This window comes from Suncus etruscus, chromosome 9 (genome assembly GCF_024139225.1).
Source record: "Suncus etruscus isolate mSunEtr1 chromosome 9, mSunEtr1.pri.cur, whole genome shotgun sequence".
In the NCBI taxonomy this organism is placed as follows: Eukaryota; Metazoa; Chordata; class Mammalia; order Eulipotyphla; family Soricidae; genus Suncus; species Suncus etruscus.
Window position 1 is genome coordinate 78,117,075 of NC_064856.1, and position 16,785 is coordinate 78,133,859.

General features: G+C 35.5%; 1 protein-coding gene across 1 annotated transcript in view; it reads left to right on the plus strand.

Annotated features, from left to right (window-relative positions):
* Positions 1-16,785, plus strand: part of METTL15 (methyltransferase like 15) — a 229,340-nt gene that overhangs the window by 182,462 nt on the left and 30,093 nt on the right. The window contains exons 4-5 of the mRNA XM_049780093.1: positions 9,744-9,935; positions 16,245-16,423. Coding sequence (XP_049636050.1) covers positions 9,744-9,935; positions 16,245-16,423 — 371 coding nt within the window. The remainder of the gene's footprint in view (positions 1-9,743; positions 9,936-16,244; positions 16,424-16,785) is intronic.

A 16,785-nucleotide genomic window follows, 5' to 3' on the forward strand; every position in this document is an offset into this window, starting at 1 on the left:
ATCAAGGATGATGGGTGGTGTTTCAAATCCCGGCATCGGATATGGTTCCCCCGTACGTGCCAGGAGCAAATTCTGAGTACAGAGCCAAGAATAACTCCTGGGTGATGCCAGGTGTGTGACCCAAACCACCCCCCCAAAAAACAGAAAACAAAAAAACCTTAAGAACCATGCCTTATTAATCTTTCCTCCAAATAGCATAGTGACTGGCACATCGCATTTATTGGATGAATATTTGGTGAATTAATATAAATATTGTTCACTGGAATTTGAAAAAAATCATGAAATTATTTTATAATGTGGCATAAATAAATATAACCATAATTGTCTCAGTACTGCTGATATGCTCACTCCTATAGACAAAGTCTTGGAAGTATTGCCTAATTTTTCTGTTTTCATATTCCCCTTCCAAAATGCATGCTGGTTGCCTTAGGCTTCTACAGAACCCTGAAGGCAGCTTCTTACTTTGTGTAGGAAGAAGAGTTAGCATAGCTGAAGGTGATCCTAACTCCTCGCCTTTCTGTTGATAATCAGTGCTCCATTTATTTCAGAATCTCTGCTAAGAGCTAAAACATTGCTTTACAAGAAGACATTTATTTTAGGAAGAGTCCCATTTTTTAAATGTGTAGCTACACAGCACCCTGTCTTAAAATGTGGGAAAAATATAGATTGTGCTCAGTTTAAAGATGTTTGACATACATTTTTTTTCTGTTTTGGTTGTGTATTATATTTTAATTGGCTTACCTTCTAAGTTTATTGTTTCTTTCTGATTTTCTTGAGATATACATAATTGACATGTAACACTTAAGTTGCCTTTTATAGGGGGAACACATTCGGCAGTACTCTGGGGTTACTCCTGGCTCTGCACTCAGAAATTTCTCCTGGCAGACCCAGGGGACTATATAAAATACCAGAGATTAATCCTGGGTTGGAGAGATAGGATGGAGGTAAGACATTTGCCTTGCATGCAGAAGGTCGGTGGCTCAAATCCCATATAATCCCCCGAGCCTGCCAGGAGCGATTTCTGAGCATAGTGCCAGGAGTAATCCCTGAGCGCTGCCAGTTGTGACCCAAAGAAACAAAAAACAAAAAATCCTGGGTTGACCCTGTGGAATACAAATGCCCTCCCCACTATATTATTACTCTGGCCTGTAACACTAATTTTAATATGTATAATTATTTACTTATGTAATGGTTACCATTATAAATTTAATTAAATTTGAATACTATGGGATAGCTGGATAAATAGTACAGTAGGTAGAGCACTTGCCTGTGTGCAGCCAATTCAGGTTTGATTCCTGGTGCCTCATATAGTCTCCTGAGCCCACCAGGAGTAATCTCTGAATACAGAGTAAGGAGTAAGCCTGGAGCACAGCTAAGTATGTGCCACAAGTCCTCTTACTTTACTGCACCCCCAAAGTAGCATACTTAAAAGAACAACCAAAAAGAATGTTGACAGGTTGGATCCCAGAGTACAGAGCTAGGAGTAAGTCCTAAGCACTGCTAGGTATACCCCAAAAATGCTTCCCAACAAAACAGAACTCAAAATTCTAAACATATCTGTTTTTAATGACACCCAAATATTTTAATCAACTAGGACTTGAATAATAGTACAGCAATTAGGATGTTTGCCTTGTACTGAGCCAGCCTGGTTTTGATCTCCAGCACTCCATATAGTATCCTAAGTACCACCAGGAATTATCTTTGAGCATAGAGCCAGGATTAAACCCTGAGCGCTGCCAGATTTGGCCCAGAATCCAAATTAAATTAAAAAATACTAATGTACTAATATAACATACTAATGTATATTATAATAATGTATATCACATATATATTATATAATATGTATTTTATTATATACGAATATAACAATATAAAGATCAGAATAATACAATAGTATTAGGAGACCATAACATTCCTTTTTCAGACTCCAGGTGAGACTTGACATCATTGGGCCTACTCTAGAATGGAAAGCAAATTCCCTTTCTTTCTAACTAGTCCCAGCAGCCTCCACACCAGACTTGTGTCATTCCTGAAGTATGTAGCTACTTATGCAGCGGCACAACAGATCTACTCAGCAAATTACACACTGCTTACCTTTATGCTTTCTATCAATCATTGAAGATAGACAAAGAATAAATAGAATCACCTCAAGCCTAACTACAAATAACCTCAAGCTTATCTACAAAGACTTAACCTAGCAAAGCAAGAACACAAGAGCACCAATGAGGAAACATTTAGAAATCAGACAGGCTCAATGAGTAAAAATAATAATGAGTAAATAATAATAAAAAAATAATAATGAGTAAAAAAAATATAATAATAAAATAATAAAATAATATAATAAAAATATAATAAAATAATAAAAAATATAATAATAAAAAATAATAATGAGTAAAAAAATATTTCTGAAGACTTGAGCAACGTCAACCAACCATCTCATTTTATCCTCAAAATATTTTAATGACATGATGATGTTATTTAATGAGCTCAAAGAAATGATGGCATGTATAGTCTGCCATGCACAAGAACATATGAGTCAAAATGAAAAAAAAATTACTACAATCAGAATTGACAGAATGATTAATATGGTAGGTAATATTAAAAACTCAATAGACTCTCTAGATACTGAATCACAGCAGCTGAACAAAGGATAAGACATTTACAAGATGAGGAGAAACCCCCTGAAAACAGCAGAAAGTGGAAAATAGACTGAAAAGAAATGAACAGCTTACCAGAAAATTATGAGGTGAATTTAAGAGGAACAATATAAGGATCACAGGTGTCCCTAAAGCAGTGCTTCTCAAATAGTGGGGCGAACCCCCTAGGGAAGGCACGAGGCTCCGTAAAAGGGGACACGTTTGACCTAGGCAAACACTGTCATAACAAGCTAAGCCCCATGTTTATGTCACTGTATGTCTCTGGAGCTGAGAGTTGCTGTGTCCTGCTTCAAACCCCTCTTCGAAAAGCTATGCATTGCAAAATGTGCTCATTGTAGCCATTAATCCAGACATCAGACTAAAAAATCAGCTCAAATTATTTTATATATTTTTGTTTTGCAGGTTAAAGTTTTTTTTTTCATAAAGATACTATTTACAGTCACGTGGGGGGAAGGAAAAATGTTTTCTTCTTCCTAAGGGGATATGACAGAAAATAATTGAGAAGCACTGCAAATGTGATGAAGAAACAATAGTTAAAGGAACCATCAGTAATAATTTTCCACAGTTGAAGAATATAGGCACTAAGATCCAAGAGACCTGAAGGATCTCAGCAAAAATAGACTCAACTAAGAAAACTCCAAGATACATCATACTTAAAATGGAAAAAAATTAAAGATAGAGAGAGATAGAGAAAGCAAGATGGAAAAAATTAACTTTTTCCAAGATGGAAAAAAGTATATCTCATGAGATACATAGCAAATCTATCGAGCCAGATCAATATGAAATATATAGATAAATATTCCACAAAGTTAACATTTGATCAAAAATACTTTAGCTAGATTAATATTCAGCTTTGAAGAAATTAAACAGAGCTTTATGAAGAGGCAACCTTTTAGAGAATTCATATCCTTGAAATAAGTTTTGCAAGAAACATTAGAAGAGTACTTTAAAGGACAAGCAAAACTTCCTAATAATGTGCTGAGGATGGCACTCACTAATAATGCATCTAGTTGCTCTCTGCTGGGTTAAGAAAGGTTTAAAAACATAGCAATCACAAATGTACTTTTATTGATAATTTCATGCCTTTAAATTTTGCTGGAGCATGCAATATGAAATGAAATTCTTATATGCCTCTTTTAAAGGGACACGCTGGGTATTAAAGGGAAGTTAGGGACTTTGGTAAAGATTGGTGTTGGAATATTATTACTTGAAAGAGGTCATATTATGAAGAACTTTGTACATTATAATGTCTTAAAAAGAAACATTAAAAAGTATTCCTCCTTCTCTATGCATAAATCATTTAGTCAAAAAGTCAACAAGGAAACAGTGGTCTATAGGAAGAAATGGAATACTTTTATACAGATCTATTTACCTCCAAAAAGTCGAGTATACATTTTTGGGGGGAGGGGGTCACACCCAGCAATGTTCAGGGGTTACTCCTGGCTCTATGCTCAGAAATCACTCCTGACAGGCTTGGGAACCATTTGGGATACTGGGATTCGAACCACTGTCCTTCTACATGCAAGGCAAATGTCCTACCTCCATTCTATCTCTCCAACCCCAGAGTATTCATTTTTATATGGAAATTCTTCAAAACGAAATGTAAAAGTAGAAAACCTTCCAATTAACCTACAACTAAGTAACCAGTGAGTTGAAGAGGAAATAAGAAAGTAAATGGGAAAATCCCTGGAAATATTTGGAGACACTGCTGAAACAGCATTGAGGAAATTTCATAGCAAAGCAAATGTTTATTTAGAGGCAAAAAGGATCCACAAAAATATCATAAACACAGTTTTAGCGGCTAGAAAGTAAAAATAAAAGGAACTCAAACTCGATAGAAGGAAGAAAATAAGAAAATTTAGAAGCAGAAATTAATTAATTTAAAAAATAAAAACTTTAAAAGATCAGTGAATCGGAAGGAAGGAAGGAAGGAAGGAAGGAAGGAAGGAAGGAAGGAAGGAAGGAAGGAAGGAAGGAAGGAAGGAAGGAAGGAAGGAAGGAAGGAAGGAAGAAGGGAGGGAGGGAAGGAAAGAGGGAGGAAGGAAGGAAGGAAGGAAGGAAGGAAGGAAGGAAGGAAGGAAGGAAGGAAGGAGGGAGGGAAGGAAGGAAGGAAGGAGGGAAGGAAGGAGGGAAGGAAGGAAGGAAGGAAGGAAGGAAGGAAGGAAGGAAGGAGGGAAGGAAGGAAGGAAGGAAGGAAGGAGGGAGGGAAGGAAGGAAGGAAGGAGGGAGGGAAGGAAGGAAGGAAGGAGGGAGGGAAGGAAGGAGGGAAGGAAGGAAGGAAGGAAGGAAGGAAGGAAGGAGGGAAGGAAGGAAGGAAGGAAGGAAGGAGGGAGGGAAGGAAGGAGGGAAGGAAGGAAGGAAGGAAGGAAGGAAGGAGGGAAGGAAGGAAGGAGGGAAGGAAGGAGGGAAGGAAGGAAGGAAGGAGGGAAGGAAGGAGGGAAGGAGGGAAGGAAGGAGGGAAGGAAGGAAGGAAGGAAGGAAGGAAGGAAGGAAGGAAGGAAGGAAGGAAAGGTGGGAGGGAAGGAAAGGTGGGAGGGAAGGAAAGGTGGGAGGGAAGGAAAGGTGGGAGGGAAGGAAAGGTGGGAGGGAGGAAGGAAAGGTGGAAGGGAGAAAGGAAGAGAAGGGAGAAAGGGTTGCTTAGTAAACTAGAAAAGGAAATGTTCTGCAAAGTAGTAAAAAGTATGAAGTAAAACAAGGAAAGTTATTTTCCTAATGATTGGGGAATCAAAACCAGATAGTTTTCTAACACCATGTCCTAAAGTCAGATCAAAATGAATTATAAATCTTTTATCAGGCCTGAATTTTTAACTTATTCCGGGGTAAACAGAAAACTTCATAGTATTGAATTTAGAGGTATCCTAAGTGATTAAACAACCAAATGGAAGTACAAATAAACAAACAGTGATTATATCAAACTAAGATGCTCTGCTCCACAAAAGTTATAGGATAACAAGATTAAAAGAGACCCCACAGACTTGAGAAATGTTTACCTATCATTCATTGCACAGGATTAAATCTGAGATATATAATGAACTAGTAGAACTATACAAGAAAAAAAATCAATTCTATTTATAAAATTGGGGGATAAATATAGAAATTTCCTCAGAGGACATAGAGCTGTCCATAAAGTATATGAAAAAAACACTTTGCATTATTTTTTTATTTAAACATCTTGATTACAAATATGGTTGTGATTAGGTTTCAGTCATGTAAAGAACACCCCCCTTCACCAGTGCAACATTCCCACCAATGTCCCAAATCTCCCTCCACTTTGCACTTTGCACACTTTGCATTATTAATTATTAGGTAAGTGCAGATCAAAAGAATGATCTCTCTTCTAACACCAGTGAGATTAACACACATCACCAAAAAAAAAAAAAGTGCTGGTATGAAGGAAGGACCCCTCATTTACAGAATACAGAAGTCTATCCTATAGCAACTTTGGATAGTAATCTGAACACTTCTCAGAAAAATACAAATTAACCATGAATTCCATTTCTTTTCATCTACCTCAAGGGCTCCTGTGTTCATTATAGCACTGTTTACAATAGTCAGAATCTGGGCAAACCCAAGTTATAAGAACTTATGGTTACAAAAAAAGAAACAAAAAAACTTTGGGATGTGTACACAACAGAATAGCACTCTGCTACAAGAACAGATGAAATCATGCAATTCCCTACTCTGTTAGATCTGCTAAGTATATGGCTACAGCTGTGAGAAGAAAGACAGTCATAAAATAATCTTCCTCTTTCTTATGTAGGATATAAAAAACATATTGAGGAGCTAACAAATGCTCAAAGGCAACAGACACTCAAAGTGGATTTATAGTACGAATTTACCGTGTCAGAGTGATATGACAGAAAAGGAAATGGGATGGATTCTTTGCGCCAGTGGTGGTGGCAAGTAGAGGTGTTGGTAGATACTGTGGTGCTAAAAGTTTTATGCATGAAACCCTTCCTTTAAAGTACAGTAAATAACACTTCCTAAAGTAAAATAAATGTATATATAAGTCATTTTGAACGCAAGAAAGGAAAACAATAAAAGGAGTTTTAATTTTGTAACATTGCCCAACTTTTAAATATATCATAATTGTCCAACTATTTTTTTCATTTTTTTCTTTATTTAAACATCTTGATTACATAAATGATTGTGATTAGGTTTCAGTCATGGAAAGAACCCCTCCTTCACCAGTGTAACATTCCCACCACCAATGTCCCAAATCTCCCTCCATCCCACCCCACCCCAACCTGTACTCCAGACAGGCTTTCCAGTTCCCTCATTCATTCACATGATTATGGTAGCTCTCTGTGTAGTTATTTCTATAGTGTATTCACCACTCTTTGTGGTGAGCTTCATGCAGTGAGCTGGAAGTTCCAGCCCTCCTACTTTTATATAAATCGTAATTAACTATAGTATCATGTCATACCCCATAATCCTGTTTATATTATCTCATATCCTAAGATCTGTATTTTCATCCAATCTTCTCATCACATAGCTTCCATCAACAATAACAACAAATTTGATCTTTTCTACAAGTTTGGCTTGTTTGGCAGCAAGGTCTTTGTTATGCACTTTTGCATTATTTTTGTTTATTTTTTAGAATTTATTATTACTTATTTTTGCATGCAGCTCTTTATGTTTTCTAGCATCATTTGTTGTTGAGGATCCCCTTGTTCTACATTATAGACCTAGCCTCTGAAAATTGTAAATAAGTTTCCATGCATTTCAGGATTGAAGTCTAGCATCTTACTTTTATTCCATTCTTTCGAGAGCCCTTTTTTTGTTTAACTACTACTCTGCTTTGACTACAACAGCTTGAAACTATGTATCAAATCTAGGCCTCTTATTTCTTTGTATGTTTCTTTGTCTCTGTCTCTCTCTTTCATTTTCTCAAGATTATTTTGAATATCCTAGGAGTTTTATAGTTCCACACATAATCTGTATCTTTGAAAATATGAGAGTTTTGATAATCAAGCACATAAGATATCTCTAATCTTTCAAGAATTTCTTTTTTAAATTAATATATTTATTTAAACACCTTGGTTACAAACATGATTGTGGTTGGGTTTCAGTCATGTTAAGAACACACCCCTTCACCAGTGCAACATTTCCATCACCAATGTCCCAAATCTAACTCCTCCCTGCCCCACCCCCGCCTGTACTCCAGCAGGCTTTCTACTTCCCTCATTCATTCACTTTGTGATGATAGTTCTCAATGTAGTTATTTCTCTAACTGCACTCATCACTCTTTGTGGTGAGCTTCATGTCGTGAGCTGGAACTTCCAGCCCGCCTCTTTTGTCTCTGAAAATTATTGCAAGAATGTCTTTTATTTTTCTTAAAACCTACAGATGAGTGAGACTATTCTATTTCTATATCTCTCCCTCTGACTTATTTCACTCAGCATAATAGATTCCATGTACATCCATGTATAGGAAAATTTCATGACTTTATCTTTCCTGACAGCTGCACAATATTCCATTGTGTATATGTACCACAGTTTCTTTAGCCATTCATGTGTTGTGTTGAAGGGCATCTTGATTGTTTCCAGAGTCTGGCTATTGTAAATAGCAGTGCAATGAATATAGGTGTGAGGAAGGGATTTTTGCATTGTATTTTTGTAATCTTCCAAGAATTTCAAAGTGACATTGATTAAGCTATTCACTGACTTTAAGGAGAAAAAAAAACCTAAAACTAAAACAACAAAGTTCCAAAAGGAAGGACAATGTCTGAAATAACCTTAAACAACAATCTAAGATTACAGGAAAACTAAAAAAAAATTCAATATAGGGCTGGAGAAATAATATGATGAGTTGTGCACTTGCTTAGCACATGACTAACCCAGGTTCAATCATCAACATCTCATATGGTCCCCTTAGCATTTCTAGGTGTAGATTCAGGAGCAAACCCTGTGGATTTCTGGGTATGGTCCCATATATGCCCCATACACACCTACACAAAAGCAATAGAATAAGCAGCAGAATAACAAAAACAGAGGAATAAAGAAGTGTGCTAGAAGACAAGATGTATGGAATATTTTAGAAAGAACAATAGAAAGAAAAATGAAGGAAAATGTAGGAAATACCAAGATCTATAGAGCAGATTAAAAAGATATAAAATCCAAATTGAAGGAGTCCCATAGGAAAGAAAAGAGAGCTTGGACAAGAAAACTCATAAATAGAGACTGGACAGGAAAACTTGTAGCCAAAAACTCCCACAATCTGAATACCAATTTAGACACCTAGATCCAGGAAGCTTGCAGAATCCAATGAGAATACACAAGCAGAAAAACACCAAGCCACATCATAATTAAATGGAAAGAACCAAAGATAGAGATATTAACAAAAAAGTAACAAGAGGAGAGATAAAAATTACTTATAAATGAGTCACCATAAAATCACAGCAGATCTTTTTATGTGAATATAGACTTGAAGAGAATGCTATGGTATATCCAATATACTAAATGAAATAAGCATTCAAGCAAGAATACTTTATGCAGCTAGTTCATCATTCAAATTCAGTGGTGCAACACAGAACTCACAAACAGCTAAAGAAGTTCTTGATCACTGAACCAGTGCTGTATGATACACTATATGAAATTATACAATAGGCTAAAGAGACAAATAAAGAATTCATTAAAAACTTGTAGCAGTAGTTCCTTTATTTCACTCATTTCATCTAATGTAAATGGCCATTACTCACCAATCAAAAGACACTAAGTAACGATGTTTCATAAAACTAGCACTTACTTTGCATGCAGGTGATTCATGTCTGATCCCAAGTGTCGCATTATTCCCCTTCCCAAGCATTGCTTGGAGCAACCCCGAACAGAGAACCAAGCATATTCCTTGAGAGCCAGAGTGGCGCGCGCACACACGCGCACACACACACACACACACACACACACACACACACACACACACATACACACATATACAAGAATAAAATTTTAGGTATACAACTCAAACCTCGAATTTACATAAAAATAATCTATCTGTTAATTCACCTAATAATAGGATATGTTCCCACACTAACCACAGACTTTAATCTAAAAGAAGTGTTTTCTCCATCTTCTGGTTTATTCACAGCAAACAGATCCGAGCTATACTGGGCCAGTTCAGCCAGGCAGAAGCCCTGTTAATGACAGCTGGAGTACAGCCAGGAACCCTGGATGGAGTTCTTTTGGATCTTGGGTGTTCCTCTATGCAACTTGACGCTCCTGAAAGAGGTTTTTCCCTTCGGAGGGATGGGCCCTTGGACATGAGAATGGATGGTGGCAGGTAAGTATTGATAAGTCATTTCTCCTCACAACAAGAAATCGATTTCTCAAAAACACTCTGAATTTAATTTCCTTTTAAGACTTAAAATTCTCATCACACTCCCACACCTAACACTGTCTATACATAATAAATCAGGTTGGTTTGTTACTTATTATACACTTTCATGTTTTCTATATTTGGGCTTCTAAAAGGAAAATCAGTGCTATCTTACACAAAATGTAAAGAAGATAATTTTTATACTGGTTATCTGTTATCATAAAAGATGAGCTCTTGGGATATAACTAATATAATAGCTGCATTTTCTATAAAGTTTATTTATTTTGTGTTAGAAGTAAAATAAGTCATTAAATGTGTGCTCTTTAATATTGATTGACAGGTAAGATCCTAAATATCAGCAACAGTATACTTTCTTCTGTTTGTTGTACAGCAACTTTGTTGTAACCTTCTCGGAAAAACTGTATATGTGGGTATTAGTCTATATAGGACAGCTTTAGAATGGTTTTGTTTGTGTTTTGGGGCCACACCCAGCAATGATCAGGACTTTCACCTTGCTCTCTGCTCACGGATCACTTCTGATAAGGCTCAGGGTATCATATAGGGCGCTGTGGGTCTAACCCGTCTGCGACCTGCAAGGCAAGTGCCATATCCCTAATACTCTTGCTGAGCTAATTAGGGGACAGCTTTACATCTAATTTTTATTTCTTACTCTCCTGGAAATACTAGTTTTTGTTCATCATTATTCAACTAATTACATATTTTATGTATATATACATACACACATATATACAGATAACACACGTACAAAGCTCATATTCTAGAAAATATATAATGATTGCTTATATTTATTTCATTTTTGGAGGGGCTAAATCCAGTAGTTCTTGAGTAACTGCCAGTGGAACTGCATGGAACATGCCCTGGCATTGATTAGACTTATATCATTAGGCATGTGGCCTAGCCCTTTCCAGTTATCTTTCACTCCAGGAAATTTTTATTTATATCAGAAAGAATTATAAAATCTTTTATTAGCACTGGTCTCTCCAACCAACCTAGTCTGACTGAATGATAGAATAGCCTAAACCAAAAAACTTAGCTATGCTTTTCTTTTCTCTCCAATCTCATACTTCCTTTTTTTTGTTTTGTTTTGTTGTTGTTTTTCATCTTTTTTTTCTTTATTCATGTCTATATACAATTTGGTTACAAACATGTTTGTAATTGGGTTTCAGTCATATATACAACACCCGCCTTCACCATCCAATCTCATACTTTCATCACCAAAACCAAATTATGTATCTTGGAATCTACCTCTGGAAAGATACCCTTCTAAAAACAATGGACATCTCTCTCTAAAAAATAATTGTGTTTCAGTTATCAGTTTGAGATTTTATACTTTCACTGTAAATATATATTTTCTGTTAAGCATTATTTTTCAAATATTTTTCCAATCTATTAGAAGGAACCTTTTTTTCTTTTGCAAGGACCTTCTTTTTACTAGTAGGACCAATTCCCTAATTCCCTGTATATCTAAAAATTAATGACTTGTCTTTTATTTTACCCCCTAAGTTGCTTTGTTTTAAAGTAATTATTCCTTTTGTAATCTTTTATCCAGGTTGTCATAGAACTTGTTAACCTTTATTATGACCTATATTTGTAACCTTTTTGGTTTTGAGTCCCATAGCCTCTTTTTTATAATGGCATTCACGGGATAAAAATGTGACCACAATAGAAGGTAACTTTTTTAATCTTTTAAAAATGAGTCACTAATGGTAAAGGTAAAATATATTCTCATGCTTGAAGTTTGAGGTTGTTGTGTAGTGGTCAAGTAAATTTTTCCATTTCCTATATCTTGACAAGAAAATATCTTCTAAATTGCAGCTTGTAAACCTTATTAATAAAATTAATCTCCACCTTGTAAATGTAGAATATTACCAGCTAATTGTAATCTATTAAACCAAAATTCTTGAGTCTTCCCCTGAGAATTTGAAAAGAAGATAAACTCTTAAATCAATACATGATGCATAATATGATGCAAATGAGCAAAAAGATCTTAAAAAAGCAGAAAGGCTTCAAGTAGCTAATATAATTGTAATCTAATCAAAGATATTAAGAGACTTGAAAAAAGTGGTATTCACAAGAGAAGAATAGGTGCATATGAATTTCAAAGAAAAAATCAAGCACAAATATATTTACTTGCATATCAAAATAGTAAAACCATTTAAAAAATGGCTGGCCAGGGGTCTAGTTAGGGCACATGACCTAGATTTGATTCCTGGTACCACAATTCCCCCTAAGCATTGATAGATTCAATCCTGTAGTCCCCAGAGAAGTTCCAGTTGGCTCTAGTGTGGCCAGTACCACAGCTCTTAAGCAATGTTGCATCCTCATGCTCTGGCATTAAATCCATTGTCCTATTAACTGAAAGTTGTCCATGATCTCAGCACATCTGTGCAGTGAGTTGAAGTGCCCCCTCCCCTACCCACTCGTGTACAATGCTATTCACATCCTGGTGACTGGTATAAAATAATGAATAGGGAGGCAGTAAAATTTCTTAATACTTAATTAGTTTAAAACTGCTATCTTATAGCATAGCTCATTCTGTGTTGCCCCGATTTAAGCAGAGCTTTCAGATTATAATAAGGTTCACATGTCATAGAGAGAAATTCACATCTTCAAATGCTTTAATTATTACTGTCCTGGAAGGTAATAAATAAATCACTGCTTTGTTAATATATTCTTAGTCTTTTAAATGTAGTTACTAAAATTGGTGATTTTTGAAAGACTGCCCAGATTTTTAACCTATTAAGTTGGGGATGCACACCCAATGCTATATTTTTCATTATATTAGTGACTCTTCAAGACCTTTAATAGCTTTTCAGCTTTCCAGGGTGTTACACTTTTTGCCCTTTGGCACTATAGAAATTTCTACACTGCTATTTTAACATGAGAGGAAAATAAAATTTTGTCTGTTGTCCACTAAACTATATATGAGGAAAAACGTTAATTTTCTTAAAGATAGGAATATATGATTTTAAAACCATCAAGTGTTCTTACTTAGAATTGTATCATCGAATTGATACAATATTAGAGTAGTATTCTAATATTGAATCAATACTAGAATTGTTTCTAATCTTAAGATTGTCTTGATATGAATACTATATTAAGTAGAGTCTGGATTTATCACTTTGACTCAATTCATTCTATGTATAGTAATTTATGATGTCGAATTCACAACTAGGTATGATCTATGGAAGTTTTTGTTGATTTGACTAAGAATGATTGATATATCTAGAAATGAAGAACATCTTAGAAATCATTGGGCTTCTGTGAAAATATAATTTTAAATTTTAATTTCATGTGCCCTTAATTTTCACAATATTTTGTTTAAATAAGCATTATTATTGTCATTGCATGATTGAGACTGCAGACTCAGTAGGCTATAAACTAACTTAGCATTAGCAGCAAGGCAAAGATTCTAATCTAGATCTATCTGACTCTAAAGACCAAATTTTACCCTTAAAATTATTTTCGGAGATCCATTTGTCTCAAAGTTTTGCCCTGATGGCTATTTAAAAACTGAATCACGTGCTATGGAACGCAATGAATATGTGTATTTGAGAAAAACTAAGACAGAGAAAGAGTTCTTTACTAAGTAATGAACAACTCAATCACAGCACAAATTCTTACTGCACTAAAAGGTTCAGGGTAGTATTTTTAAAAGCGAATTTGGGGGCTTCTTGTTACTTCCACATCAGTTTGAGGTTAATTATCAAAAGTATTTTTGTTATTCTAGATCCTGAAGGCAGAGTAATGACCATTAATCCAGCATATTAACTACTAACTGTAGTATTATTTTAATTGTCTTTTGACTAAGTAAGTTCTCATTTAGCTTAGTACTTAAAATTTCTTGGCCATTTTTTATGCAGATGCATTGAAAGTTTTTGAAAGTGATATTTTCTACTATTGTGATTTATTAGATTAGCTAGTATTTTGCATTTCTTTATCATAACTTAAATTTTCACTTAGATTTATTTAGTGCCACTTGTTGATTTCCAAGTTGTATTACATATATGATCTTTTATCATAGGGGATATATTGATATTGTTTTTAAATATATATAAAATCTTTATGTAAGCACCATGATTGCAAGTATGATTGTAGTTGATTTTTAGTCATAAGCAGAATAACCCCCTTCACCAGTGCAATATTTCCACTACCATTGCACCCTCTCCTCCCCCATCCCTGCCTGTATTCAAGATAGGCATTCTACTTCTCTCATTCTTTAACATTGTCATACTAGTTGTTAGTGTAGTGATTTCCCTAACAACTTTCTCCACTCTTTATGGTGAGCTTCAAATTGTGAGTCGGTCATTCCGGTCCTTCCAGCCCTTAACTCTATTGTTTCTGGGCCCTATTACAATAATGTCTTTAATTTTTCTTAAAACCCATAGATGAGTGAGAATATTCTGTGTCTATCTCTCTCCCTCTGACTTATTTCACTCAGCATAATAGATTCCATGTTCATTCATGTATAGGAAAATTTCATGACTTCATCTCTCCTGACAGCTGCATAATATTCCATTGTGTATATGTACCACAGTTTCTTTAGCCATTCATCTGTTGAAGGGCATCTTGGTTGCTTCCAGAGTCTGGCTATTGTAAATAGTGCTGCAATGAATATAGGTGTGAGGAAGGGATTTTTGAATTGTGTTTTTGTATCCCTAGTGTATATCCCTAGGAGTGGTATAGCTGGATCATATGGATTCCAGCAGTGAATCAGAGTCCCTTTCTCTCCACATCCCCACCAGCACTGGTTGTTCTTGTTTTTGTGATGTGAGCTAGTCTCTGTAGTGTGAGATGGTACTATACTTTTAGGGGTCATTTCTATGTAAGTGATATTGTTAAAATATCTGAACTTCATTATTATTTAGAATGCTTAAAGTTTTAGAAATAAAACTAACCAGAGGTGTTTTATATTGACTCTTAAATTCAATTTTCGCACATATATATGTGTGTGTGTGTGTGTGTGTGTGTGTGTGTGTGTGTGTGTGTGTATGTATGTATGTATATATGTATATAAAAGTTTCAGGTTTAATTGCATTCCTGGTATTTAGGCTCATTTAAAAGTTATTAAGACTTAACTCTCACATCACAGAGATTGGCACACATCACAAAGAATGAGAACAAACAGTGCTGGCGGAGATGTGGAGAGAAAGAAACTCTGGTTCACTGCTGGTGGGAATGCCGTCTGGTCCAACCTTTGTGGAAAGCGATATAGAGATTTCTCCAAAAGCTGGAAGTTGAGCTCCCATATGATGCAGCTATACCACTCCTTAGGGATATACCCTAGGAACACAAAAATACAATACAAAAATCCCTTCCTCACACCTATATTCATTGCAATTCTATTTACAAGAGCCAGACTCTGGAAACAACCAAGATGCCCTTCAACAGATAAATGGCTACAGAAACTGATACATATACACAATGAAATATTATGCAGCTGTCAGGAGAGATGAAGTCATGAAATTTTCCTATACATGGATGTACATGGAACCTATTATGCTGAGTGAAATAAATCAGAGGAAGAGAGATAGATGCAGAAATCTCACTCATCTATAGGTTTTAAGAAAAAATAGAAGACATTTTTGCAATAATTCTCAGAGACAAAGAGAGGAGGGCTGGAGGTTCCTGCTTATGACATAAAGCTCAGCTCATGACATAAAGCTCACCACAAAGAGTGGTAAGTGCAGTTAGAGAAATAACTACACTGAGAACTATCATAATGTGAATGAATGAGGGAAGTAGAAAGCCTTTCTAGAGTACAGGTTGAGGTGGGGTGGGGAGGAGGGAGATTTGGGACATTGGTGGGAATGTTGCACTGGTGAAGGGGGTTGTTCTTTACATAACTGAAAACCAACTACAATCATGTTTGTAATCAAGTTGTTTAAATAAAGATATTAATAAAAAAAGACTTAACTCTCTTACTGAAAAAATATTAATCAGTGATTTAAATTTTGAACAGAAAAACCTAAGCCGTTAATATTATTTTATTTTATTTATTATTTTAGTTTTGAGGAATTTGGCACAAGCAATAATAATAGTTGTGAATTAGATGTAGTTCAATGTCAATGTGCATTTGAAATAGAGACTTTATTTTATTTGTGTAGGATTTCCATCTCTGACTTTACAAACCTCAGAAGTTTTCTTAGATTGTGTATATATGACAACTTTATGTCACAATATTATGAAAAATTTCACCTCTTTACAATGAAAACTGACATCAATGACCTAATTGGCTGTTCTTATATGTAGGTACCCGGACATGCCCACTGCAGCTGATGTTGTGAATGCATTAGATCTGCAAGCACTTACATCCATTCTGAGAATATATGGGGAGGAAAAGCATGCCAAGAAAATTGCTTCAGCAATCACTCAAGCACGCAGCATCTACCCCATCACTAGAACTCAGCAACTAGCCAGCATTGTTGCAGGTATCCTCATTAATTCTGAGAGTGTATGCAAGGGGAAGGGGAAAATATAAGATATATAGTGCACTATATATAATATGCCTTGTATATTATATATACACATACATATATGTATATATGAACCTTTCCAAATGCCCAGTGGTATTCGTTTGTACTTTAAATCATAAAGAATAGAGTCTTGCCTATTACGTTCTCACTCCAAGTTTTGGTTTTTGCAAGTTTCTTTCTTTTGGTTTTGAAGGTTTCTATCTACACATTTCTCCTTGGCATAGCTTTTTTGTGGGAGAGGAGGGCACATTCAGCCTTTATTAGTGGTTACTTGTATAGGAATTGTTACTGTGGTGCTTAGGGGACCATATGCGATG